Here is a 24,403-nt window from a genome sequence, read left to right as displayed (position 1 = left end):
TTGATGTCCTAAATGTCTTGATCGTGAAATAAGCTCCACTTTAGAGGTTTTACTGGTCCCCATTCCTACATTCTACTACTTATCATAATGATTGTTTTGTTACGTTATGTTATATTATTCCTGAGTTCACTGTAGATTCTTTTCATCTTACACCCCCTCTTTTTCATGCCTCTCTGCAGGCTCTTCCAGGGTTGTTTCATGGAAGCTGTTAGAATGTTAGACTGTTCAAATGGGAAGAACTTTAAAGAGTGTCTGGCCTAGATCTGCGGATTATAGCCAAGGAGCACAGGCCCACAGGGGCACTGAGTGACAAAGGTCAGCCAGGGAGTTAGAGGCAGAGCTTGGGTGTCATGCCCAGCATTCTTTCTGCCATGGACACTATCTCTTTTGCCAGGTGATGAGGCTGAGATGAATTTTGGCATGGTTCTGAAAAGCCCGCTGTCTTCTTTCTTCCCACTATAAATCCCTCTTTTCCAGTTCCTTCCTCTTCTCTCCTTTCTCCCTCCCAAACTTTGACTCTGATCCAGGAGCTACAACAGGTGTTGGGCCTGCCTTTCAGCAAATCCTGAATCTTGGCTGGCACGGTCCTGGGGGTGGAGCATGCCCTTGTGCCACCCGGTTGGCTGCCAGATCTTGTTTCAAGGTCTCTCTGGTAACCTGCAAGGCCAATTCTACTAAAAGTCTCCTTCCTCCTTGGCACATCTGGTGAGTGGCATGAGAGAAGTCTTCAAAAGTCTCCTCTGAGCTCCCCAAAGGGGAGGGATATTTTATTGCAACCTTATCTTGAGCTCCCTAAGGATTTTTCTTTTTTGTATTAAGCTTGACACAGTACTAGTATACAATGGAGGCTAGTAAAACATACCTAGTGTTGGCAATAATGGTAATTAAAAACTTACCTGATTATCTGAAACCTTCCCAGACTCACTCATTCCACCGGAGAGGGTGGGGCTGCTGTAGTGCTGAGTGTAATACCTTTTAGAGGCTCGATAAATATTTGTAATAAATATGTCAAATATGTGTCAGCTTGAGCTTAAATTATATCCACTTTTTGAATTCACACAGGTGTGTGCATGTCTGGTGTGGCAGGCATGGGGAGTATACTGCTCAGATCCCCCACATGGAGAGCTTGCTGGGAAGAGTGTTGCTGTCTGACAGCCTCTGGCTGTAGCACCTCCAAAATCTACTGCTGTGTTTACAGCACAGTCATGCTCTCCCTCTCCTTCTCCCTGTCAGTGACGGAGCACTGCAGACATGCTAGAGCCAAGCCATTCCTGCCTAACACAGCGTTTCTCTAATGGGCAGTCTTGTTCTGTGGCTTCCGATTAGCCTGGCTGAGACTTTCTCAGAGCTGCATCGAAGTCTGAGGCTTCTCCTGCCCAAGCCTCCTTCCTTCTCCCTTTTGTTTCACAGGTGTCAGACCTGCATTGCAGCCTGCGGCTCTCCAACCTGCTCCTCTTCCCTCTCCCTTTTATCCTTCCCAGGTGTTTCCCCTAGTAAGTCTTTTGTATATCTTACTCCATCTTGGCATCTGCTTCCCAGAGGACCCAAACAGGCGCTTCCACCTTAGTGGGCCCAACTCACAAAGTCTATTTTTCATGAAAGTCTTGGGTCTCTCCGGGGAGGAACTCATCCTAAGGAAAGCAAGGAGATAGGCAATCGGGTCCAGCAACCGAATCTTCAAAATCAACGAGAAGTGAGTCAAAGTTCAATCAATATTAGGTTTATCGTGCAGATTTGTTTCCTGGCCTCACTGCAGCCCTATCCCTACCCCTACCCCACCATTGGTTCATGCTTAGTAATTTGTGGAGGGGAATGGGGGTGAGGAGGAATCAGCAAAATATAGAAGACCTTCTTTACTAAAAACTCTGTGAGTCAAAAGGGCATAAATAACACCTATTGGAAGCTCATGTGACAAAATATAGCACAATGGCGGGAGAAAAGTATTCTTCTCTCCTCTGCACAATCCATATAATGGATTCTGTGGACTGGAGACTCCAGAAGGGTCAGCGTCACTTGGCATCTCAACAACCCAGTGAGTGAGAATCACTCTTTGGGCCTCCCAGAAATTAAGAGATGCATTTCTTAAGGAGCTAGGGTCCTTTATTAACAGGTGGAGGCAATGGCTTGCAAAACTACATACAAATATGAATTACAGATTATCAGAACTGAAAGGAACTGTAGAGATCATTTAATCTACTGGTTCTCAAACCATGTTCCAAAGAGATTTTCACAGGCCTTGGGGGGAAGAGTGCTACAGACAAAATATAAGTGTATGGTAGCCAAAGAAGGGAGAGATTAATTTGATGCAAGAGGGTTTTCAATGAAAGTAAGAGGATGAGCAGATGAATGAACTAGTCTAGGTCCAGTGGCTAATAGAGGAAGAGCTAACATGAGAATCATGATTTCCTGGCCTCCTGTGTGCTTTCGTAAGGGACTTTAGCTGTTACTTTTGTGATGTGGTGGCTGTGAGCAAATTGCTCAGAATGGAAAGAATTTGGGGGTCATGGCGTATGTCTTTTCCTCTATATTCCTGCTCCTGGGAGAGGGGCAGAGCAGATCTGTCTTGGATGCAATTAGGTGACTCTAAACAAGTATGCTCTTTCTGGAGTCTGGTTTTCATTATTTTTATATCCTCAGGCTCCAAGTCAGCCAGGGCAGAGATGTGGACAGAAAGGCCTAATGGAAGGGATATGTTTGCTTCTAATTTAGAATAAGAACAACCACACCCTGCAGATCAAAATCCATGGAAACTTCCACTGCCCTGCAGCAGTGTATAAGAAAGCATTCTTAGGACTATTTAATAGGCTCCTGAGAAAGGATTCCATATCAATACTTGGGGGAATGTTCCATTTAATATCCTTGTCTTGGAGATTCATGTTGTTCATAGAAAAGTCTCTTGAAGAGCTCTGCAAAAGATGTCTATTTAACCTTAATCCAGTGTTTTGCAAACTTGCTTGTCGATGGAAACTTTTATTCATGGAATATCTATTATCATTATACAGAAAACATTTGAGAAGTGCTGAGGTGAAGACTACTGACTGAACAGAGGAGGTTTGGGTTGTGGTCTTGGCTCTGCCATTAACTCACATTTTTCATCTTCTTTGGACTTTAGTTTCCTCAGCTGCAAAAGGAGAGGGTTGGAATCAATGATCTAGAGAGAAAAAAGAACTACCATTTATTGCACACTTACTCTGTGCCAGGCACTTACATGCCATCAGGACCCTTAGAGGGGCCCCATGCTTGGTTTAATCTGCTGTCATCATCTTGAAGTTCTTAATAATTTTTAAACAAGAGGCTTTGCATTTTCACTTTGCACTGAGCCCCATAAATTATGTAGCAAATCATGTAGCTGGTCCTATGTGTGTGTATGTATGTATATGAGAGAGGGAAAGAGAGAGAGAGATTATCTCTAATATTATCTCTAATCTTTACATCAGCCTCAAGTATGTGTATTATTATTTATGATATACAGATATGGAAACTGAGAATGAATGAGGTGATATAAATTGCTCAAGGTCACATAGGGAGTGAATAGCAGAGCCAGGATTCCAAATGAATCCACTGGGCTCTAAAGTTTTGCTCTTTCCACTAGACCAGCTGCCAGTGCAAACATTCTATAATTCTAAGATTCTTTCATTCTTCAAGCTATTACTAGATCTATCTCACTGTTCAAGTAACAGAATAACTGTATTGCTACCACTCACTGTCTAAGTGAATATCTGGCTAAATGAATTAGTGAGCAATGGACTAGATGTCAGTGAATGCAAGGCTAGATGACAATAGAAAGTTAGACAGACGTGGAGTCCAGAAAACCTGGTTCTGCCATTTACTAACCACGTGACCTGCGGTGACCCACTTGACTTTTCTAGGTCTCAGTCTACCTCATAGGTACGTTGTGAGGGTTAAATGAAATAGTGTATTGCCTAATGCTTGATAATCCCTCAAAATATTATTACTATTCTTTTATTTACCTAGCCAGTCTAGATTTACTATTGTGATATCAGAGCTCCAACTATTGGAACCCATTTGACCTGTTCAATAATAACAAGCGCAAAAACATTAGATGGCTTTACTTTTTTTCTGAATCAAATTAAGTTTTAATTTTTCTAATTCACATTAAATTTAGCTTCAGCCTCATCTACCATGTTGGTGGGACATTCGATATCAGAACTTCTGTGGGGATAAAAAAACCTCAGGGCTTACCCAATCTAGAAAACCTGCGGAACTGTCTTCAGTTCATTGAAGTTGTAGCTCACTGCCCAAGCAGGAGTATTGCAGTCAGATGTATCTGACCCAGTTGCTCAAGGCATCTGCTCCTTCTATTCTAAACCAGGCCACCAAGAACTCCTGTATGGCTCCCAAAGCCATGGCTTGGTGTTCATTCCCCAGGTGTGCTTATAGTCACCACTGCCAGAGATACTGGAAGAGAGCCAAGTTCAGGCCCCTTCCTGGCTGTGGAGACTCCAACTCTGCTCCCTATTAATCTTCAGAGTTTCCCCCCCTCCCAAACAATCCAGCTCTGTCCCTTTGAGAATGTATATGTTGGAGGGTTTCCCTGGTGGCACAGTGGTTAAGAATCCGCCTGCCAATGCAGGGGACACGGGTTCGAGCCCTGGTCCGGGAAGATCCCACATGCCGCGGAGCAACTAAGCCCGTGCGCTGCAACTACTGAGGCTGCGCTCTAGAACCCGTGAGCCACAACTACTTAAGCCCTCATGCCTAGAGCCCGTGCTCCACAACAAGAGAAGCCACCACAATGAGAAGCCCGTGCATCGCAACGAAGAGTAAACCCCACTCACCGCAACTAGAGAAAGCCCGCATGCAGCAACGAAGACCCAACGCAGCCAAAAATAAAATAAATAAATTTATTTATTTAAAAAAAGAATGTATATGTTGGAAACTAGTGAATAAAACAAAAAAGAAGCAGACTCACAGATTTAGAGAACAAACTAGTGGTTACCAGTGGGGAGAAGGGGAAAGGGCAATATAGGAGTAGGGGGAAAAAGGGTTATTATGGGATTACATGAAATCATGTGTGTGAAACTTTTGAAAATGGTAAAGCACTATAGAATTTAAAGAATTTTTCATTCAATTTAAAAAAAAAGAATACATTAAAAAAAAAATGTATATGTTGGAAACAGAGACCTCTAAATGGTCCAAACCCTCCCTCCCTATCCCTCAAAGAAAGCCTCCCAACCTACAAAGGACTAACTGTGTTTCTGAAAAGGATACAGAGGAAAATTGTCTTTAAGTCTTTTTACTGAGTCCACAGCCGAAAAATAAATTGATTTAATTAATCAATCATTAATTCATACACAACGTTCTCAAACTTTTTCATCTTCTGTGAAGATTCCCATGACCCCTTTCTTCCTTGGCCACTATAGTTCATATGTAATCCTGTATGTCTTATCTTTACTGCCAACTGGGGAAGTGGGGTGGGGAAGGGGAAGTGACAGGACTAAACAGATTATGTTGCTGATTCTCTCCATTTTGGGGTGAAAATTGTCACAACCAACTGTTTGGAATTCCACATTTCTGATCTTTGGAACCCCTTGGGAACAATGAGAGCAGTGGGTGGAAAAAACACAGGCTTTGGAAGCTTTGATTTATGGGAATACGTTTATATGTAATGGCACAGAGTGCTTGGTGACAGGGTATTGGAACAGGCTAGGACACTGATGTTCATGGCTTAGGTAAAAGAGAAGGAAGCATTAGACCAGCAGTTTTCCCCCTCGTGTAGACAATTATACTGGTGTCTGCCAAGTCAAGGGCAAAATTAGAATTTTGCTCTAAGGTAGCTGCACAACTATAGATGAGTAGTGCTGGGCCCTCTAGTGGCCAGTTTTTATTCAGTGACCATAACTCGCTGTTTTTCTACACCGCCAGTCTCTATTACTGCCTTGTCTTCATTTTGGTTTTGCTAGAACCACTAACTGTCTCCATCTATATTCTATCATCCCATTCCTCTGTCATTACTGACAACTACTTAGGAACAGTCTCAGTGCTAGGAAACAGTTCTTGAGGGAGAGATTGATTCCCTTGGAAACAGACTGAGGTGGAGAGTGGCATGCAGGTCTTTTGGAGACCGCTCTTGGGAGCTACATCAGTAAGGAAGTGAGGAAGCAGGAGTGGGCAGAGGGAGAAGCTAACTCACAATTTGGTTGCAGCTGAAACCTCAGCTGATCCTACCAGGAGTTCTGGAGCTGAGATGGCTCCTCAGGGTTGTCCCAAATTGATGCGATGGAACCAGCCCTTTGTATCCCTGTATCAGTCTGTCATTGGTCATGAGCTGCCCCCCAGTAGGGGTTATAGCCTTGGATGAAATAGTTCCCTCTGGCCCAGGAAAATGCACAGTGAGGGGTGCAGCTGTGAGCTGCCAGCAGCCCATGTTTGCAGCAGCTGGGTGATGGGTGCGTTGACCCCAAAGATCCGGGCAGAGTGTCACTGTATCCACTCCTGGGAGTTAGCAGTCATATTTAGGGGCTCCCCGAGCACTTTGTCTGTACCTTTCTTTTGTCAGTTACCCCTGAGGCAGGGAGGGAAAGTCCAGAAACAGAAGTCAGGGGACAGAGATTCTAGCACAGACTACTGCTGCGTGATCTTAAGTATGTTACCTAAATTATCCTGGCCTCGAGACTAGCAATAGTCAATATGGTTCAGTAACAGTCCTTACCATTCATATTTTACAAAGTGTTCTCACATCCACTTTTAACTGAGTCCACCAGACCAAACTCTCTAAACCAAATGAGAGAATGGAGATGAAAATGTCTTGAAAGGTTGGAAGCACCATACACATACACATGTGAGAGATTATGTAGCACAATACACATAATAATGTTGATTCACTTCACCAATACTTATGGAGCATACACTTTGTGCCAAGACTTATCCTAGTTGATGAGGGCATAGAGATGCATTAGACATGGTCCCTGCTTGCACCTTTGCAGTGTTCCTAGGAGGGGAAAAGACATGCCTGGAGAGTACATTGTGGTAAAAATTATCAGAGAATTATAAGCAGGGCAATAACATGAGTGAAAGAAGCCTCCACCTGTGAAGAGGAGGGTAGTTCAAAGTAGAGCTTCATAGAAATGGAATAGTTTTATAGGTAGAAAAACAAGTGGGTGAGCTAATCCTTGCCCCCATGAAGACAGGGACTGTGCCTTTCTTGTTTGCTGCTATATTCTTTTGCCAAACACATTGCCTAATATCTTGGTTGTATTTAATAATTATTTCTTGAATGAATGAATGGTAATCCAAGAGCAGAACTGTAAGCCTGTAGCTGTCCCACAGAGATCTTTTGAAATGTATTTAAATAATCTCATCCTCTCTCCAACTGAGGGAGGTGCATCAATGATTCACATTAGATCTTTCCTTGAGATTTAACCCTTCTAATCTCCCAGCAGATTCTGTGGCTGCTCTCTATATGTTTCTCTTATTCTCAGTGTTGAGTTAGTGCTGTAGGGACTCAGGGACTCTTACCCAAGAGCTGTCCCAATTGACTTATTATTCCCATAAGCACTGTGACAATGACCTCTCTTCTCTTTGAGGAGCTGGGCGAGGACAAGATTGTGACTGCTCTACTTGATCCGTGAAGGGGAGAGGAGAGGCCAGCCACAGAGTGTGCTAGGAGATTAAGAGTGTTTAGTCTCAAGAAAGGATCTAATGTGACTCTCAAAGGGACCAGCTATAGTGGGGAGAATATGGGCTTTGAATTTAGGTGAGTCTGTGTTAAAATCTAGACAGTGCTACATATTAAGTGAATGTTAAACAAGCTATTTCACTTTTGAGCTTCTGTTACTTCATCTATGAAATGAGGTTAAAAAAATAATTACCTCTAGAGCTTCCCAGCACAGTGCCTGGCAGAGATTGTTTGGTCATCAAAAAGTAATTTTTCTTCCCTTTCTTTCCTGTTCACTAATTTCCTTCTCTCCTGCTCCTAGACCTCATTCTGTCACAGTTTAACCACAGATGGGTTCTCTGATTTCATCCAGGCAGATCATGCTCTTGGTTTCCTAGTGGCACGTGAAAGAGGATTCTTTTTCCTACACAAAGCTGGCTGAAAGACTTGCTTTGTCTATTTCCCCTTTGCCTAAACAAATATCTTGGATATTACCACTCCAATGAGAGGAGAGACCAGACCCACCAGTGCCAGAAAAAAAAAAAAAAAAAGAGCAAAAGTCACATTCCCAGGACAGGCTTAGTTAGACCTGCAAGGCTCCCACCTGCACCCCTCAGAAAACATGACTGAATCAGAGTAATAGCACTTCTTCCTCTTGGCAGGACTGTACTTTTTTTTTTGGCCACACTACACGGCTTGTGGGATATTAGTTCCCTGACCAGGGATTGAACCCGCACCCTCAGCAGTGAAAGCACGGAGTCCTAACCTCTGGACGACCAGGGAATTCCCAGGACTCTACATATTTTTTATCATGACCCGTCCTGGGGAAAGTGAGGAGGGTAGAGTGAAGACCACTAGCTGTCCACAAAATCCATTCTTTCTTCCTTAGTAATTGAGGTTTGGCTGCTTGAAGCCAGCTGTGGCCATGTTACTGAACCCTTGTCAATAGATGTGAGAAGATGGGATGTATGCAGCTTTTGCCTTGCTTGCTTAAGAGAAAATCTCAGGCTCTGGAATTCTGTTCTTTCTCTCTCCTCACTAACTAGAAGCGCTTCAACCAGAGTAAACTTGGAAGCTACACATTGAGGATGGCTGTCATCATCCCAGGTCCCTGAATGACCGAGTAGAGCAGAGCCATCCACCTACTTGGAACGCTGCCTTGGACCATACTACACTGGACCACCTAATCAAATCCTACCTCACATCTCCAGGAAACATCCATGAATACATCCCTCTCCCTCTTCTTCTTTTTTTTTTTTTTTTTTGCGGTACGCGGGCCTCTCACTGTTGTGGCCTCTCCCGTTGCGGAGCACAGGCTCCGGACGCGCAGGCTCAGCGGCCATGGCTCACGGGCCTAGCCTCTCCGTGGCATGTGGGATCCTCCCAGACCAGGGCTTGAACCCGTGTCCCCTGCATTGGCAGGCATATTCTTAACCACTGCGCCACCAGGGAAGCCCCCTCTCCCTCTTCTTGACCATCATATTTAATATCGGTTCCCCACATTTTCTGATACTTAAGTGTATTGTTTCCTATTTGGTTCTTTTCGGTGTAATCTTGTTTTGTTCTTTATTTAGTGTGTGCTTCTTGGCTCTTAAGCTAGAAGGAGATCACAAGATGTGACACTCTGCTTCTGCTCCCATTTCCCCAATAGCACAGCTGTTGTGGATGCTGATGGAGCCCCGTGTGGCCCCTTCCCCAGCTGCTGTGAGTGTTGGCTGCTATCACTTCAGAGCTGCTGCCTTCTCCAGCTCAGCCAAATGTGAGCACCTGTGAGAGGTTACGTGCTCCCCTCTAGCAGCCAGCAGTCAATGGTGACTGACATGGGGTAGAAAAGTATAGTCACTAAAGATGGGGCTGATCCTGCGATGAAAATTGAGCTTCAGAACCTTCCTGAGGAACTAGGCTGTTGCAGATCTCCAACCAAGACAACTGGTCTAGGCTGCAATTGCTCACAGGTGCCACCCTTCTTCAGAGACCTGCCCTCAGCAGATGGGCACCTCCTCACAACCCTCCTCTCTTCCTCCTCCCCACCAGGGTGGCCCACAAGCAATGACTGACTTATATGGGGCATAAAAGCCCGGCCCCTTTGCCTCAAGGGGGTGTAAGTCTGCCTTGTGGTTTATGCCCCAGTTCCCTGTGGATCAGGCCAGGGCTAGATGTGACCTGACATGTACCTTGTTTGTCTTGTTCCCTTTCCTATCTACTTCACTCTTTCCCTTGCACGTTTCCCCCAAACAGTGCTCCCTCAATAAATGCCTGTCTCAGACTTTGCTTCTAGGGAACCCAACTTCAGTCTACTGGTGTCAGTACTCTGCCGTCATCTTCCCAAATCATCTCCGGGGACCGTTCAGACCCATGGTCTGGGCTGGGTATGCCATGGTGCTGAAATTGGGCTGAGAGTGAGGAAGGAGCTACGTGAAGAACAAGTGGGCTCTACTGAAGTAGTTGTAAGGAATACCTGCTACATAGGGATGTTATGAAGGTTTTAAAAGTTAAATGAGTTAATGTCTGTAAAATGCTTAGGCCATAGCCTGACATGTAGTATCTTAAGTATTAAGTGTTTTTAAGTATTAAGGCAGGGATTTCTTTGATCTTTTTCATTTGTTTATGTATTCCAAGTGTGCCTAGATGAGTCCATGGCACATAGTAGGTGCTCAGCGTCTGAATGAGTGATTATTGAAGTTTTGCTTTGAGGGCCCAAGGTGATGTGCTGGGCTCTGGCCAGCAGAGGGCAGAACCAGTGCAGCCAAAAGAGCCTATGGGCTGAAGGAGGTAGTGGGATAGAGCTGGGGGGAGAGCCAAGGGGAGTACCTACATCATAAAATATTAGAATGTTTAAATTATACCTTAAAATCTTAGATTTTTATTTAGCCCAACCTTGAGTATACATAATGAGGTATATTGAGCCCCTACTTTGTAAATTAAGACAAATAAGTAGTTCCAGGCCCCAAGATCCCTAGAGTTGCCCCGGTAGCTCCTTTTTTTTTTTTTTTTTTTTTTTTTTTGCAGTACGCGGGCCTCTCACTGTTGTGGCCTGTCCCGTTGCGGAGCACAGGCTCCAGACGCACAGGCTCAGCGGCCATGGCTCACGGGCCCAGCTGCTCCGCGGCATGTGGGATCCTCCCGGACCGGGGCACGAACCCGTCCCCTGCATTGGCAGGCGGACTCTCAACCACTGCGCCACCAGGGAAGCCCCGGTACCTCCTCTTTTGAACTACCCCATACTCCTCTCAATAAATCCCCTTTTGTGCTTATGCTAATACACACTGGATTTCTGTAACTTACAAGCAAAAGAATTTGTATTACTCTATTTTTAAGCCCTGTGAGTATAAGGACTGTGTGAAGGGGAGTCTGCTCCGTAGATGGGGACACTGAACTCCCAGCGCAGCCACTCTGGGCTGCTTCCTGCTCCATCCACCCGCCGACCTGCTCTCTTCAGGAGGGTGGTCTTGCCACATTTCTGCCTCCAAGCTTCCCTTGTCTTGTTCCGTTCATTCTCTCCGCCCATGTAGATCTGTCCTATCTCTCAAAGCCCAGTTCAAATTTTCCCTTTCTCTGGCTCCTCTACATCCACTCAATCTCATTTCTCAAAATCCTGATAGCATCCATTACCTGACATTCATTCTTATTCTTGTTGGGATTCCATAATTTATTTGGGTGTTTGGGCTGGGCGGTCTCCAAAGTCCCATCCAGCTGTAGACTTCCGAGTCCGTTGTCCACCCATATGTCACGTCTTCTTAAGCAGGTCTCCACCTTCTCCCTCAAGAAGATATGAGGAAAGGCTTGAGAGCACACGTGGGGCTCAGCACTGATTTGCATGGAATCAATATAACTAACTGCTCATGGGAGCAAATGTGTACTGTGATCCTCCATTCAAGTAACACACAGGCGTTTATTTTCATTTTTTCAAAGTAGAAGTAGCTTCCCCCCCCTTATTATATAAGAAACATACTTACAGTCAAGTAAATCAAATATTACATACATTTTTAAAGTAGAAAGGGAAAATCACCCATAATCCTTCTCTTCAGAGATAAGTGCTCTCAAAATATGATTTCAAAGTTTTTGATATACACAAATATGTATGTTTTGATAGGGCTCTCTGGAGACCCCATGGAGATTCCTTAATAACAGAAATTAAACAGAACAGTGGGAGGTTCCATCCTGGGATTTGTAGCTGGCCACATTTCATGTATTCAGCTGAAGCATGTGAAACTACTGACATTCAGCTGTTTTTGACCTACAAGCACAGCAGTTTTATGTGGTTCAAATCAATGTATGTGAAGCCTAGAATATCAGATCTGGTAGAGCCCTTAGAGACTTTCAACGGTTTCAACTTTCTATTTCACGGTGCTGAAGAAGGACAAGAGTCAGAGAGAGAAGTGTCTAGCCAGTTTATACACCACACTGGTAGTAGAATCAGGGCTGGTTCTCTTTCCACTGAATCAGGTACCTGCCTCTTTTAATATGATAATCTTCTAGGTGTGATAATAATCTTCTAGAAGCAGATTTCAACTTGATATCAGAAAATTACTCACAGAATTCATTCAAAATGTTAGAGGCTGCCTTAGAGGTAGTGAAGTCCCCAGGGCTGGAGATGGGGCTGGGAAAGGTACTGGGATATGGGTGGAAGGGTACAGGGACCATGGAGCTAGTGAGGCTTAACAGTCAGGGCTCTGCACTTGCATGGCTCCTTCTTAAGATCTTAGGAGGGGGGCCCTAACAATGTATTAACATGGTGATACGTTTTTGTAATACTTGCAAAAACAAGATATTTTAAAATTCTTTTTCTTAAGGAGGGCCCCCCAGAATTATATAAGTTTCAGGCCTAGATCCACTCCTAGGTAGCACACAGTTTTGCAAAGCACTAGGCAAGGTGACCAGAGAACCTGGGTTCCAGTCATGGTACTGCTTTGGCCCAAATGGGCAGAATGGCACTTGCTCTGCTTCCCTCACAGGGGGTAAAATCACAAATGTTAAATGGGCTGAAAAACATAAAATGTGAAAAAATATAAATAAGTAACATAACTTAGATTTCCTGTCTGTGATATGGGATAATCATTGCTGCTTCTCATGGTCATTGAAGATAACACATCAAAAAATGTGTCCTCAGGGCATTTTCCTGTCTCATTTCCCTCTGCTACAACTTCCTCTTTTCCTTCCTCTAGCCCCTAGCCCCCAACACTCCGGCCACTAGAACACTCATTTGTCATTATATGTTGCCACTTTTATATATGTATACATTTATGTGTGTGTGTGTGTGTGTGTGTGTGTGTGTGTATATATATATACTTTTTTTTTTTTTGGCCACACTGAACGGCTCGTGGGATTTCAGTTCCCTGACCAGGGATTGAACCTAGGCCCTTGGCAGTGAGAGCATGGAGTCCTAACCACTGGACCACCAGGGAATTCCTGCCACTTTTATATACTTGTTCAAAGGGCTCCTACTGTCTATAAAGTCTATCTTTGCTGGAAAAAATCCTTATCCACAAGGCCTAGGTCTGCTAGATCCTCTCCTCCTTCCCTAATGATGACCTCCCTTAGTACTGTTTCTTGTTGATCTTACAGATTAGAACACTGAGGCCTGATGTAACACACAGCTGAGTTCTGGAGGCCCCACAAGATAATTCTCAGGAATCTTGATCTTCTGCCATCCCCGGCCTCTTAGCATTAGAGCATAGACACACGGTTCTTGATGTATACGTGATAGGGGTCACTGCGCTTATCCACTTTGCGGGAGCGGGTGTATCCCAGGATGAGGCTGCCCACAGTGGCAGCAAATAGGAACATGACGAAGAGAATGTACATGTAGGAGTTGTCATTGCGGCCAGGTAGGCTGGCCCGCCTCTCTTCAGTCAGGTTGTCTGACCCTGGCCGGCAGAGCAAGTTGCTGTGAAGAGTGGCATTTAGAGCCTTCAACACAGCGTGCAGGCTCTCATACCAGGTCTCAGTCCCATTGGTGGTCTCCATAGCAACAGGGATTCAGGTGGGGGAAGAATCGGAGGATGCTCTGGTAGTGACAGAAAAGAGAGAGGATGGCTTCTGTTACTTGTAGATTGAATGACCTTCCCACTCCTTCAGACCTCCGCTAAAATCCCAACATCACAGTTTATCTAACTACTTGTTTACTTGTCTGTCTTCTCCACTAGACTGCCAGCCCAAGGAAGGCAGGGAATATGTCTGTTTTATTCACTGCTATATATGAGCACTTACGACAGCACTCAGTAGGTGCTCAATAAATACTTGTGGAAGGAAGTCTTCCTTGACCATTGTAAGCATGCTGATCTATCCTTTCTTTGGGCTCTATAAGTCACTGAGCTTTAGGCTAGAAGGGCCTTAGGGATTATTTAATGTCATTTCTTCCATTTTACACACAGGCCCAGAGAGAATAGTTGGCTTGTCCATGATCACAGAGAATACTGGAGGTAGAGCCGAGATAGAGCCCTGCTCTTCGACGGCCAGCTCAGAGCTCCTCTGGCCTCCACACCAGCTCTGGGGAGGACTGTGTGGCACAGTTAGAAGACATTCCTCAGAACTCTCCCTCAGCACAGTTCTTTCTTATGCTCCACAGACACCATGTAGAAGATGTTTGGGGATGGCTTAGATTTCCCCCTACCTGGAGGCCAGAGGCTGGGTCATTTGACCTCTAAAGCATCCTAGGTCCCGCTCTAGATATTCCTAGCTATTGAGGAGAAATTCTGTTGGAAAGGAGGTGGCTGGGGGAGCAGGGAAAGGCTGATAACCACTGCAGGCACTGGGCCTGAGGGCTTTGGAGTGAAAGGAATACTTAGTCTGGTTTGGGGTTTTACCCACCCCAGAGAGAAAAGACACTAGCACCTCAACTATCCTGCCTTCCAAAACAACGTCACTATGTACATGGCATATAACTGGTGAGAACAGATGTTCCTTTTCCTTCCTCTCAGAGATCCTTAGTCTACAATGTAGAAAAATAGCCAAAGGCAGCCTTGTATCCTAGTCTCTGGAAAAACGTATGTCATTCCATTAAACAAGGCTCCACGCTGACTTCCTTCAGGAAGCCTTTGTGTGCTCCCAACATACTCCACAAGCTTTATCATCGCAGCCTTCCCTTTGCCCCAGCACTTACATATAAGGCAATGTGTGGCTGTCCTCTTGCTATTGATAAGGGTTATCAGCAGACCACATGCTCCTGGTCAGCAAGGCTGTGTCTCTCCTCCAAGTCTAGGGGACTACCCTAGTTCTCCTTCCCTCAGTGGTCTCCAGTAAAGATGGCCACTTTGGATTTCTCCATAGGCCAGGCACTCAGTGTTCGCTGACTGGTTCCAAAGCCCTCCTTTATCTAGGTAGAGCTGTTTAACACACTTGACTATTAACCATCACGTCTCTTCCCCGGAAAAGTTGACAGTTAGTTATGACCATGATAAATACTCATGAAGAACTCTATGAATGCAGAATTTGGGGGGAAGAATCAAAATAATACAGCAATAACCCAGGACTGGCCCACATTTTATGCAAGGCCTTGGGGCCCCCTGCCATCTAGTACTTGGGCAACCTTGTCTGGATGGAAAAGGGGAAGAGTTAAGATCCAGGAGGCATAGGTTCTCATCTACTATTCCACTTGTCAGGCAACAAATTTGTGCCTTCCTCTTTTGTCATATGGGCTAATGGAAAGTGGGAGCAGCACAATGAAATTAATGGCTCAGTGAATCACCTGGCCAGTCATCGTTTATGGAGGCCCACTCCTGGGCAGCCTTATTCTGGGAGCTCTAGGAGGCCAGTCCCTACACTCAGGGGCATATCACCAGCTCTTAATGTGGGAGACAATCTAGGAGCTACTGGGACTTAAAGGAAGAAGGGATGAATTCTGAGCAGTGCTCAGAGAGTGTTCACAGTGATGGAAGAATTTGAGTTGGACCTTGAAGGATTTTTTGGAAGTAGAGAAGGCAAGGGAAGCAAACAGATGGACTAGAAAGCACACTTTGAAGAATGGAAAGTAGCATAAAGAGTGTAAGATGCGTGAAAGGATAAGATAGGATGTGGGATGGAGACATTGGCCCAAACCAGACCATAGAGGGCCTTGAGTGCCAGGCTGAAGAGTTGGAACTTTATCCTGTAGGTGGAGAAAAACCATGGAATGATATTTTAAAAGGGGGTAAAATAATCAGATCTGTGCTTGGAAAGGACACTCTGGCTGCTATGTGGGCAGAGGGCAGGGATGGAGGCAGGGAGCCCAGTGATAAGTGAAATAGTCTGGGCTCAAGGTGCTGAGTCCTGAGCTGGGGCAGAGGGGATGACAAGGTGGGGGCGGGGACAGATAGAGGATGTGAGAGGCATTTGGGGGTGGGAATGGCTAAGGCAGTGGTTGCAGGAGGAAGGGGCCTCAGACAGTTTTATAAGCAGACAACAGACAGATGGCATAAGTGCGGGAAGAGCTCACTTTGAGGGAATTAAGTTTCTCGCCCTGTTTGCACTTCAGTTTCCTCATCTATCAAAAAAAAATATCACCAGGAGTTGTTGTTCAGTGGGTACAGAGTTTCAGTTTTGCAAGATGAAAAACATCTAGAGATCTGCTGCATAGCAATGTAAAGATAGTTAACACTACTGAGATGTACCATTAAAAATGTTAAGATGATAAATTTTATGTTGCTTTTTACCACATTAAAAATTTTTTTAATTAAAAAGAAAAAAAAAAGATTATTATCTCTGCTCTGCCCCCTGCCCCAGGCTTGCTTGAGCATATACTTTTATTATAGTGAAGAGGATTTTTAAAATACATTTTAATAAAAAACACAGTTTTCATTAAAATGAAAATCTGTTTTTCATTTTTGAGAAATACATATACACAGCAAAAAAAAAAAAGAAATTGAAGCAGTACGTACAATGAAAATGCAGTCTCTCTGTTCCCAGTGGCCCAGGTTTCTTTCCCAGGGTAGTCACTGTCACCAGTTTTCTTAGATAGCCTTGCATGGGGGTTTGAACTGACAAGGCAGACGGAGGGCCACCTCCATCTGGAAGACTCACCAAACAACAGCAAATTCACTGGCTCCTAGTCAGCTCTAGGAATCTCCCTGTGGGCGCCCTAAGGCTCCTCAGCCCCTCAGGATGTCCTGACATGTCTTCAGGATGTCCCTGGACACATCTGGGGTCTCAATATTGACTTTGGGAGCTGGGAATGCCCAGAGCTGGGTGGGGGAGGGGACAGAAAAAGAAGGAACTAGACACACAGAAAAAACTTCAGAACAAGGGTGGATCGCCCGAGGCCAAGCCCCAAAGGTTGTGCAATATCTGTGCTGTGGGTGCTGACACCCTGCAGCTTCCCCTCCCCTTCCTGCAGCAGCTGGATCAGGCCAACCTAGGGTTGCAGTCATAGGAACTGTGCCATGGCCAAGGGACATCTGATTGCTGTCCCCCGACTCCAGATTCACAATGTCTCATCTGGGTGACTTCATGAGAAACCTCAGTTCAACACATGAGCTGCTGCTCAAGGACCAGCTAACAGTGCAGTCTAAAACATCCCCTTTCCCCAGGGTACTGGCATCTTAGCAGGAGCCTCTAAAAGGCTGAAAGGGCCTGAGACCCAAGGAAATGATGTGAGTGGCAGAATGGCAGCCAGCAATTGGGTTGCTATTTTACGTAGGAACAAATGATGTTACCAGTCAACCTATTTGGATAGACTGGGTATAAACATAGGCATGGCATCAACACTATCTGTACCATAGCTTTGTTGTGAAAATTAAAGAAGAAAAGTATGCAGTGCCTGGCACTAGACACTCCACAGATGTGGTGGTGGTTTTATTTGTGCAGAGCAGAGGCTGGCAGGGCCTTCAGAGTCCATCTAATCTAACCTCCCTCATTTTACAGTGAAAGAAATGAAAACCAAAGAGCTGTCTTGGTTCAGCTGCTACTTGTGTGACTTTGGGCATGTGACTTCCCTTTTCTGGGCCCCAGCTTCTGTCTGCATCTGTAAAATGAAAGGGTTTTACTATGTAATCTTATAAGGTCCTGATCAGCTCTAACATGAAGATACCACAAAACCGTATGTGAGATTTGGGAGATTGGGTAGGCTGGTGGGAGAGGATTTGGGGGGCTCTCTAGAGTCCCTCAAATCACGAGATAGAGAAGACTGCAGATTCTTTCCTCACAGGTTAAGATGCTTCAGAGTCCCAGGACTAAGTTACACTTAGTATTCCAGCCTAGATAAACTGAAGGCCAAATTTGCTGACTTGTTCATTTTTCCTCTTTATAGCTCACCTGCCAGGGTGATCTAGCCTGGGGGAGACAGACTCTGTTAGAAAGTGGGGGTAGGGGGAAAGCGTCGGGGACAGGGTGGGCTCTGAGGTGGAGTTCAGTGAGAGGAGTAAAGGTTCACAAAACCATTCATTCCTCACACCCTCCTTCCAGTGCCTCTCTGGATAGACCTGGATGGATATTTGTAGTTCTGATGGAACGTGCAAAGGAGCCACAGTTGCATATCTTTAGAAGCTGGGTTGAGGTGGGATGGAGGACCTGTGTGCAAGGAGAGGCAGAGAGCTCATAAAGGGACAGCTTGGTTCCCTATGACCTGCCTCTGGGTCCCAAGTTGGGAATTGGCAGCTGGCGATGTGGGGAATTTTGTTCCTCTTTCTGAGCTCCTTGGCTTCCCTCTTCAAGACAGTAGCTGATTGTGAAGCTCTTTGGATGGGGAAGACAGAGCTCCTGCCTTGGAGAGTCCCTGACTTGAAACAAGAGATAATCATTTAGGAAGGGAGATGAACAGTGACTGAAAAGAGATTTTGAAGATCGTTTAGAATCTAGATTCTAGGCCAACCCCTCCATTTTGTAATTGAGAAAACTGAAGGTCAGAGAGGGGAAGTGACTAGTCCAAAATGACATGGCTAGTAAATGGCAGAGCTCTGATGAGAACCCAGGTCTTTGGTGTGCTGTTCAGGTGCTCTTTCCGCTACAAATGGCAATGTCTTCTGGCATCTGAGCTGCATATCACACCAAACACAGGCTCTTCATGTCCTGGGACATCATCTCCTCTAAGTTCACCACTACTCCTTTTTCCTGCACTACAGATTCTTGCTAATCTTTTTTTTTTTTTTTTGGCCACACCACTAGCATGTGGGATCTTAGTTCCCTGACCAGCGATCGAACCCGCACCCCCTGGATTGGAAGCGCGGAGTCTTAACCACTGGACCTCCAGGGAAGTCACTCTTGCCAATCTTAACTGAGGATCCAGTAAGGGGAGAAGTTGGTAACTTTTGGAGGAGTTAACCTTCCTTTCTAGTCTTGCTCCCCATGGCCCTTTCTGCTCCAGACCTACTCCTGCTTTTCCATACAAGCCAGGTGCACTCTCTTCCTCCACACCCCGATGTCACTCTTTCCAGCACATTAACAGGTTTGCCCAAAATGTTCTTGACTTGAGCTCGCCTGGCCTCTTACTTGGGGATGGAGGCATAAAGCTGGGACCTGGAGGATGAACTGGGTATCTTAGTAAGGTTTTCTTTCAGGTTTCTCTGGGGAAAAGTGAAACGCCACCATCGGTTCTTTTGGTTTCCCTATGCTCTGTTTCAGCTACTCTTGCAGACTGAGTGTCTGAAGTGCTTGGAAATGTAGTAGAGAGGCAGGGGGAAAAGGCCACATAAAGCAAGTGGATCCAAGGACAACTCCTGGGAATGCACAGTTTTGCCTCTGGCCCCTCTGGTGGTCTTATCACCACCATGGGCTGGTGGGAGAGGAACCTTAACTTATAGTTAGAAGGAGACACAGAAATAGAATCTGAGCTGGAAGGGATCTTAATAATCACGTCATTGGTGTAACCCCCTCATTCAACCAGTGGGAAAACCCACCCCACCCCAAGAGGAAATCACTTGCTCAAGGTCTCACAGCCTAGGAACTGGGACCAGAAATAGGTATCTCATCCACATTTCTTTCCACTATAAGTCCTCTGTTGCCTATAGGACGGTCTAACCTCCTGCGATTATCATTCAAGCTCCTTTGGATATGACCCTGCCTCCAGCCCCATCTCACCACAGCTCTCCTCACTGCCTGTGCCCCATGATACTGAGCTATAGGCCATTCCCCAAACATTCCTTGCACTTGCACACCTCTTGCCTTTGCTCATGCTGTTTTCTTAGGCAGAAATACCCTTCCTCTTTTTTATCTGCCTAGTGAACTCCTACTCATCCTTCAAGACCCAGCTCCAGTATAACCTCTGTAGACCCTCTCCTGAGACACCACCTTCCCCACTCCCTAGCCAGTTAAGTCTCTTCTTCTTGTCTGTTCCTAAAGTGCTTTTCATAAAACCCTATTAGAGCACTATGCTGTACTGAAATTGGGTGTGTATATCTGTATAAATTAGATATAGATATACTAAACTGTGTGCTGGGAGGTGTGAAGGTAGGGACCTGTGCCTCATACATTTCTTTAGAGAAGGCACTCAAGAATAGGTGGATAAATGTCTCTTCTTATTAGACTATTCCCCCCTGCACACACACATACGCATTCATGAAAACAGCTTACAGCACTTAAAAAGCAACTTCAAGGGCAGGCCAAAACAGATTCCATTTGGTCTGGGGAAGGGGAAGCTCAAAGAAAAGACACCATCTCAGTCAGGTGCGCAAGTGAGTCAGGGGAGGAGGAATTCTAAGCCGCCTTTGGAAGCCCAGATATTCCCTGCACCGGAACCCCATTCAATCCAAAGGGCAAACATTCTTGGCCCCAAAACACCAGCAGCAGCTTAGCTGTGTACCCACCCAGGGGGCAGCCACACCCACCCACCTGCTGCACACACACAGTCCAACTCCCAGTCTCCCAGCCTCTAATCTTGCCTTTCAGGTATGCCTTTCATGGTTCCAATTCTTGGCTGTATGCTTGGCTATGTGACCTTGAGCACTGCATTTATGTTCTCTGAATCTCATCTATGAGATGGGGATAATTACCCCAGTTCTGCTTGCCTCACACGGCAACTCGGGGAGACCAAGGGGGAAAGGTGTTTTAGAAATTGCAAAGTATTATGTAAACATAAGAGAGAATTATTGGGCAGCCTGGTCACCTGTTTCCTTTTCTGTTTCCCTATCTCCTCTGCCGCCCCCCAGTATTACCAAGAACAGCTATCCCTATGTCCCCTCTCCCCACCTTAGGTTCTCCTACCCTCAGAAGAAGCCAGGAGGTTCTTTATTACTTTTCTTGATTCTCAGACACACTTACCTCCTTCAGAAGCCTTCCTTGTTTCTCGTCCTCTCTGATCAGCCCTGTAATCTCTCTGCATTTAGGGGTACCATTCTGTAGTCCTGCTGGTGATAGAGAACACACCAGAGTTGGAGTCAAGAGACCTGCCCCTATTTTGTAGACATGTCTAGCCGTGTGTCTTGGTTAAGTCATTTCTCCACTCTGGGGCCTCATTCTGCCCATCAGTAAGATGGGATATCTTGTCTTGCCTCCCTCTTAGTAGGCATTTTGAGCATCCACCCATTCAGTTTATAGATAGAAATGTGTTTTGCAAAGTGTGGAGTGAGTGAGGGATGAAGGTTGTTTGTTCTCATCTTAAGGAGTCAAGAACATCTGAAAGCAGTTTCCTTGCCTCCAGCTTGGCTCTCCTCCATTCAGAGCGGGTAACTGGCTGGATGCCAGGAGATCAAGAGCAGCTAACACATTTACAATTCACTTTTGTAGCTGAAGTGGAATCAGCCCTGGGCTAGGAGTGAGGAGAATTGGGTTCTGCTTCTGTCTGGTCCCTGGTGTGACCCTGGGCGAGCCATCTCCCCCCTGGGCCTCAGATTCCCCTTATGCAAACTGCTGAGGAGTGGGGAGGGGGGATAGGAGGAGACACTCTCCAAGGGCCCTCACACAGGGCTCTGAACTCCTGTACTTTCTTTCTTTTTTTTTTTTTTTTTTTTTTTGCGGTACGCGGGCTTCTCACTGTTGTGGCCTCTCCCGTTGCGGAGCACAGGCTCCGGACGCGCAGGCCCAGCGGCCATGGCTCACGGGCCCAGTCACTCCGCGGCATGTGGGATCTTCCCGGACTGGGGCACGAACCCGTGCCCCCCGCATCGGCAGGCGGACTCTCAACCACTGCGCCACCAGGGAAGCCCTCCTGTACTTTCTAAACAAGAGACTCCCGGGTCCACTCCCCTTCCCCCACATGCCATACGGAGTACATGGGCAACAGGACCAGGAGGCTCATTTTACATTTGGTGACCCAGGAAAAGAACGCACAAAGCACAGAGCAGGTGGGCGATTGGCACAGGTTTACACAACCTGTAAACTAGAACTCAAGTCTCCTGACTCCCAGCCTAGATCTATGTTACTAGTACTAGAAGACGTCTAAGGGAGCTCCTAGGCTTTTCCCAGGACTGGGGCGCATAGGGCGAGGCGCACAATAAAGTAGCGAATGGGCAAGTCAACTCGCACGCTGAGCAAGCGGCTCCCGCCAAGCAAGAAGGCACACCGGGTCCCGGAGCGCCATTTCCGCGTGTGCTCGCGCTGCGGAGCCGCAGGTTGGTGGTTATATTGTGCGCTCGCATATCTGTGGATGTGGAAGGAGCTTGGGTGCCTCCGTCCCGGGGCCCGTGAGTGCCGACCTAAGCCCCCACGGTTTCCGGGCAAGGCGTGCCAGGAGCCCAGCTTCGCGCTCCCACGTGCGCCCCGGGATCCCTGTGGCTCTGTCCAGGGGAGGATCAGTATGTATCTGAGCCGCCCCCTACGTCGGGTCGGCGGCCTCCAGGGAGGCGGATACACCCCTCATTTCTACCCCCGGCGCCGGCTCAGCCTTCCCGAGCCGGCGGGTGCGCCTTACCTGCCGGTCGGCAAGGCTTCCAGGGGCGCCGTCTGTTCGTTGGACACCTCGCCCTGGGCTCGCGGGTGCCCTGCACTGCGCCCCAAGGCGCTCCGCCAGCCCCCCTGCTCGCAGCCCGCGGCCAGCACCGCCTGTGCCCCCTCCGCTCTGCGCTCCAACCCGCGCTCAACTGCCTTTTCCCTTCCTCGGGGCGTCCCCTCACCCGGCCCCGCCCGGCCCCTAACACACCCACTTCTCCCGGAGCTGGCTTCGGGCGCCTCCGCCCAGCTGCTTGGCCTCACCCAGCTGCTTGCCCTCACCCAGCTGTGCACTGCGACCTCTCCGTTCCCTGCAGCGCCTGCTTCCTGGACCTGAGACCGAATGTTCCTTGCTTCGCTTCAGCTTGCCCGGTCTGAGGAGGATCTCAGAAGAGCGTCGGGTGCTGGTGGAATCAGACCTTGCTCCTACGTGGTTGTATGGTGGTGGGCTGGTCACTGCTCCTCACTGGGCCATGGCTTCCTCGCTATAAAACGGGTACAGTTCCTGCATGCATTCTTCACAGGGTGATGGTTAGGGTCAGATGAGATCTTAGAATCCAAAATATTAAAGCCGGATAGTCACTGGAGAAATCATCTGATTCTAACACAAACCCTCTTTTCCAGACAGGATGCAGTTTGGGGAAGGGGCCCAGTTTGGGGAAGGGGACTTGCCCAAGCTCACTAAGGAAGTCACTGGCAGAGCTCAGACTCAGAATGCACTAGGCCACTCTCTCCCCTTAATCTCGGCCAATATTTCATCCAAGTCTCAACAGTCCCTCACATGCCCAGACAACTGGTGTCCAGCCACACCACGCTGCTCCCTGTCCCTGAATACCCTTCACTTTCTGGCCACCAGGCCCTCACTCAAGCTGTTTCTTCCTTGCTGGGGCCACTGCAGTTTCCAGAGAAGAGAAGCATCCAGGGACAGCTGGGAAATGAGAGCCAGGAGGCCATGGGCAAGGGAGTGGACAGTGGCAGGGAATAGCCTCTCAGGAACTCTGTGGGGAGTCCTTATCAGAGCCCTCTTTGCCAGCCTCCGGCCTTGGGATAGTTAATAACAAACTGAGAGGACTTCCCTGGTGGCACAGTGGTTAAGAATCTGCCTGCCAATGCAGGGGACACGGGTTCGATCCCTGGTCTGGGAAGATCCCACATGCCACGGAGCACCTAAGCCTGTGTGCCGCAACTACTGAGCCTGTGCTCTAGAGCCCGTGAGCCACAACTACTGAACCCACATGCCACAACTACTGAAGCCCTCATGCCTAGAGCCCGTGCTCCGCAACAAGAGAAGCCATGGCAATGAGAAGCCCACGCACCGCAGTGAACAGTAGCCCCCGCTTGCCACAACTGGAGAAAACCTGCGCGCAGCAATGAAGACCCAACACAGCCAAAAATAAATAAATAAAATAAGTAAATTTAAAACAAAAAACAAAAAACCGAGGCCAGCTCTGGCTCCCTTGCAAACAAAAATCTCTTCTAGGGCTTCTCTGGTGGCACAGTGGTTAAGAATCTGCCTGCCAATGCAGGGGACATGGGTTCGAGCCCTGTTCTGGGAAGATCCCACATGCCGTGGAGCAGCTAAGCCTGCACGCCACAACTACTGAGCCTGTGCTCTAGAGCCCGCGAGCTGCAACTGCTGAAGCCTGTGCGCCTAGAGCCTGTGCTCCACAACGAGAGGAGCCCCTGCAATGAGAAACCCATGCACCACAGCGAAGAGTAGCCCCCGCTCACCACAACTAGAGAAAACCCGCCCGCAACAATGAAGACCCAATGCAGCCAAAAATAAATTAATTAATTTTAAAAAAGAAAAGAATCAAAATAAAATTAAAATTTAAAAAAAATCTGTTCTAGGTAGGACATCTGAGGCATATACCCTCAATCACAGAATCTCAGATTATATCTAAGAAGTGCTATCATTTAAAAGAGACCTATCACATGGAGGGAATGTTGTACAAAATTGCTAATCTTCATCAAAACATGTTACTTCTGTCCCACTACTGGGCATATACCCTG

At 46.9% G+C, this 24,403-nt stretch overlaps 1 protein-coding gene and 1 long non-coding RNA gene across 2 annotated transcripts in view; one reads left to right on the top strand and one right to left on the bottom strand.

Moving 5' to 3' along the window:
- The window catches only part of LOC307055807, an 82,381-nt gene that overhangs the window by 28,248 nt on the left and 29,730 nt on the right, over positions 1-24,403 (top strand). The window lies entirely within an intron of this gene.
- On the bottom strand, positions 13,286-13,588 carry KCNE3 (potassium voltage-gated channel subfamily E regulatory subunit 3; the record flags this gene model as incomplete). The annotated part of the gene is made up of 1 exon (XM_079708570.1): positions 13,286-13,588. Exon 1 carries the CDS (start codon positions 13,583-13,585, stop codon positions 13,286-13,288), a length of 300 nt encoding a protein of 99 aa, XP_079564696.1. The 5' UTR covers positions 13,586-13,588.

Source organism: Hyperoodon ampullatus (genome assembly GCF_949752795.1).
Source record: "Hyperoodon ampullatus genome assembly, chromosome: 7".
In the NCBI taxonomy this organism is placed as follows: Eukaryota; Metazoa; Chordata; class Mammalia; order Artiodactyla; family Ziphiidae; genus Hyperoodon; species Hyperoodon ampullatus.
The sequence above is the reverse complement of the archived record's forward strand: the minus strand, read 5'-3'. Positions and strand labels throughout refer to the sequence as shown.